Raw genomic sequence first — 3285 nt, forward strand, 5'->3', positions numbered from 1 at the left:
ACACCGGCGATAGGGTCCCACCTCGTTGACGCGGCCGGCAGGGCGTTTATCAATCCCGATGATCTTTTTCTATTTCTTCGGCCCATTTGAGCAACAGAGCTCATTGACGTCAGAGCCTGTAAAAGCCCATTGGGCTTTTCAAGCTGAACTGAGATATGGTTGGAGCTACAGTTAAACAATCGAATGAAGTAAAACGGGAATGGAGAAAGGAATATAATGGAATTAATGTGAATGGTCAATTAGTTTAGCAGACGATTGTGATTATTGATCTTGTTGAATGCAAAATAGGAATGAGTGTAGTTTATAAGGTTCGATAAGTGTTAAGTCTAGAATGAATCATAATCATTTATTAAAATAATCGATGATTGTTATCAAATGTAATGATCTCTCTACTATTGTTTTTAGAGGAGGAACAAATTTTCACTGTAGACCCAAACCAAGTTTTAATTACCAAAATCGACCCATTTTTTTTAATTACCAAAATCGACCCATTTTATGCCACGTAAGCTTAATCTCATTTACTAATTAGTCGGGGTTACCAACCCCGACTGTTTAGGAGTTGTTAAACCTCAATTAGAAGCCTTAAACCCAATTTTTAATGCCCTAAACAGTCGGGGTTGCCAACCCCGACTAATTAAGAAATGTCATTAAGCTTACGTGGCATAAAATGAGTCGATTTTGGTAATTAAAAAAAAGGGTCGGTTTTGGTAATTAAAACTTGGTTTGGGTCTACAGTGAAAATTTGTTCTTTAGAGGAGAGGAATCCAAAATTCTGAATCCAATTTTAACACTACTTTGATACTCAAAGACGTTGCTTTCACCTGAAAATAGATACATAAATTCTGCTTATATTGTGACACCACACTTTATTCTCATATAGACTAGTGTGAAGAATGTTAGTAGCTTAAATAGAGAAGCTCAATGCCCAAGAACAACTAATGATAGTATTTTGACAGTGGGTTTTAACCAACATCGAGTTACTCTCGGTGGGTCTCATGGTTTGCACACGCCAACGGGTCCGTGGGCCCGGGACATGAATGTGGTAGGAGCCACCTCTAGAGCCCGTAGGGTCCGTGGGCCCGGGACATGAATGTGGTAGGAGCCACCTCTAGAGCCCGTAGGAGCCACCTCTAGAGTCCACATCGCTTGGGAGTGATACTGGGACGTGTCAAGTATCATGTCATGACGATGAGGACATCGCCTTTGTAAGGTGAGATGATTGTGACAACCCCACTTTAGTTCCACATAGATTAGTGTGAAAAAATGTTAGTGGCTTAAATAGAGAAGCACAATGCCCAAGAACAACTAGTGCTAATATTTTGGCAGTGGTTTTAGCTAATATCGAGTTGTTCTCGGTGGATCTCACGGTTTGCACACGCCAACAGATTCGTGGGCCCGGGGCGTGACATATATATTACATGATAAAGGTTTCATATGTCTCCGTCTTGCAATGTCAAAACAGTATCAGAGTAGTAATACATATACCAATGACTATTAATAGTCCCTCATTTCATTATTCCAATCACAAACTATTGATGGAGCTAATGTTAGTGCACATCTTTTTGTTCAAAATCAATGTGGCTTTACAAATACGACATATGATTTGTTTCATAATTGACATTATGATTTTATGTTTAGGAATACTTGCACACAAGACATCCCAGTGCAAAAGCCACATTATCAGCTGGCTCATCAATAAAATACAAAAGATTTTTTTTGCAAATATACACCTCACATCTTTAATATTAAAAAAGTTACCCCTCAAATATTGGTATTTACAACAATACCCCTCAAACATTGGTATTTGCAAAACTACCCCCAAAAACTTGCATGTTGAGTGTTTCTACCGCCCAAGCGTAAGAATGCTGTTCCCAATAATCTCAATAGGCTTGCAATGATTTACCTGCCGTTTAAAAAGTAAAAATGATAAGCGGAAGGGGTAGGAAAAATCAACGCGAAATGAGAGAACCGTGGGGGTAATTTTGCAAATACCAAGATTTAGAGAATAATTTTGCAAATATGAAAGATCTTAGGGGCACGTATGCAAACACCCCAATGCAAAAAAAAAAAAAAAACAGCTGGCCGGCATCAAATGAACCCCTATGTTCCCATTCAATTAATAATTCAATAATTAAACATAGGCTCCCCCTCCTATCACTCCCTCTCACTACTCCTCCAACGGTCATATTCCTTTCAAAGTTCCTGACCGTTACACTTCCAATAAAAAAAAAAATCCCAACTTTCCTCCTTCTTCCACACTAAAACCCTAGGGGAGAGAGGGAAAAAAAAAACCCTAACCCTAACCCCTCCCTCCCTCTCTCTCTCTCTCTCTCTCTCTCCCCTCTGATGGGTTGCTTCCTTGCCTGCTTCGGGGGCGCCAAGGATCGCAAACAGCGCCGGCGATCCAAGAAACCCAAGCCCATCAATCGAGTAATCCCCAATTCACCTTCAATTTTCAAATTCCGCCATTTTTCCCCCTCTGATTTTATGCATTTTTTCCCCGCTTCAGGTGACTCAGAACTACCAACCTTTGCAGATACAAGCTAGCCCATCTCCGCAGAAACCCGAAGCGGCCGCTGTTGTCCCAGTTCCTGAGCGAAAAAAAAAACCCTAACCCTAACCCCTCCCTCCCTCTCTCTCTCTCTCTCTCTCTCTCCCCTCTGATGGGTTGCTTCCTTGCCTGCTTCGGGGGCGCCAAGGATCGCAAACAGCGCCGGCGATCCAAGAAACCCAAGCCCATCAATCGAGTAATCCCCAATTCACCTTCAATTTTCAAATTCCGCCATTTTTCCCCCTCTGATTTTATGCATTTTTTCCCCGCTTCAGGTGACTCAGAACTACCAACCTTTGCAGATACAAGCTAGCCCATCTCCGCAGAAACCCGAAGCGGCCGCTGTTGTCCCAGTTCCTGAGCTGAGGTCTGTTATTATGCACACTAGGTGCTCGTTGAATTGCCTCTAGGAAGCCCATTTTGATTTTTTTTTTCTTTGGTCTTTTTTGTAGAGAGAATCAAGAGCAGGGTATTTCTGGCAGCTGTAGGAAGAAGGTAACGTTCGATCTCAACGTCAGAACTTATGAAAATGTCACAGTCTATGACCCGTTAGAGGATGAGAGAGTGAAAGGAGCGAAGGAAGAAAGAGAAACCAAGGTTAGCTCGGATGCGAACTATAGATACCAGAATTGCGACAGCAGTGACGACGAAGGTCTCGATGATGACGAGGAAGAAGTAGAATATGATGTTAGTGATTTTGAGGACGAGGAAGGTGAAGCTCCTGTTGTGGTGGC

At 42.0% G+C, this 3285-nt stretch overlaps 1 protein-coding gene across 1 annotated transcript in view; it reads left to right on the plus strand.

Annotated features, from left to right (window-relative positions):
- Positions 2182–3285, plus strand: part of LOC109825109 — a 2254-nt gene continuing 1150 nt past the window's right edge. Inside the window, 5 exon segments of the mRNA XM_020391841.1 lie at positions 2182–2430; positions 2510–2596; positions 2598–2747; positions 2827–2918; positions 3004–3285. The exon segment at positions 3004–3285 is cut by the window's right edge and continues 5 nt beyond it. Of these exon segments, the coding sequence (XP_020247430.1) occupies positions 2347–2430; positions 2510–2596; positions 2598–2747; positions 2827–2918; positions 3004–3285 (695 nt within the window). The 5' untranslated portion in view covers positions 2182–2346.

The sequence above is a fragment of the Asparagus officinalis genome, chromosome 10 (genome assembly GCF_001876935.1).
Source record: "Asparagus officinalis chromosome 10, Aspof.V1, whole genome shotgun sequence".
Taxonomy (NCBI): domain Eukaryota; kingdom Viridiplantae; phylum Streptophyta; class Magnoliopsida; order Asparagales; family Asparagaceae; genus Asparagus; species Asparagus officinalis.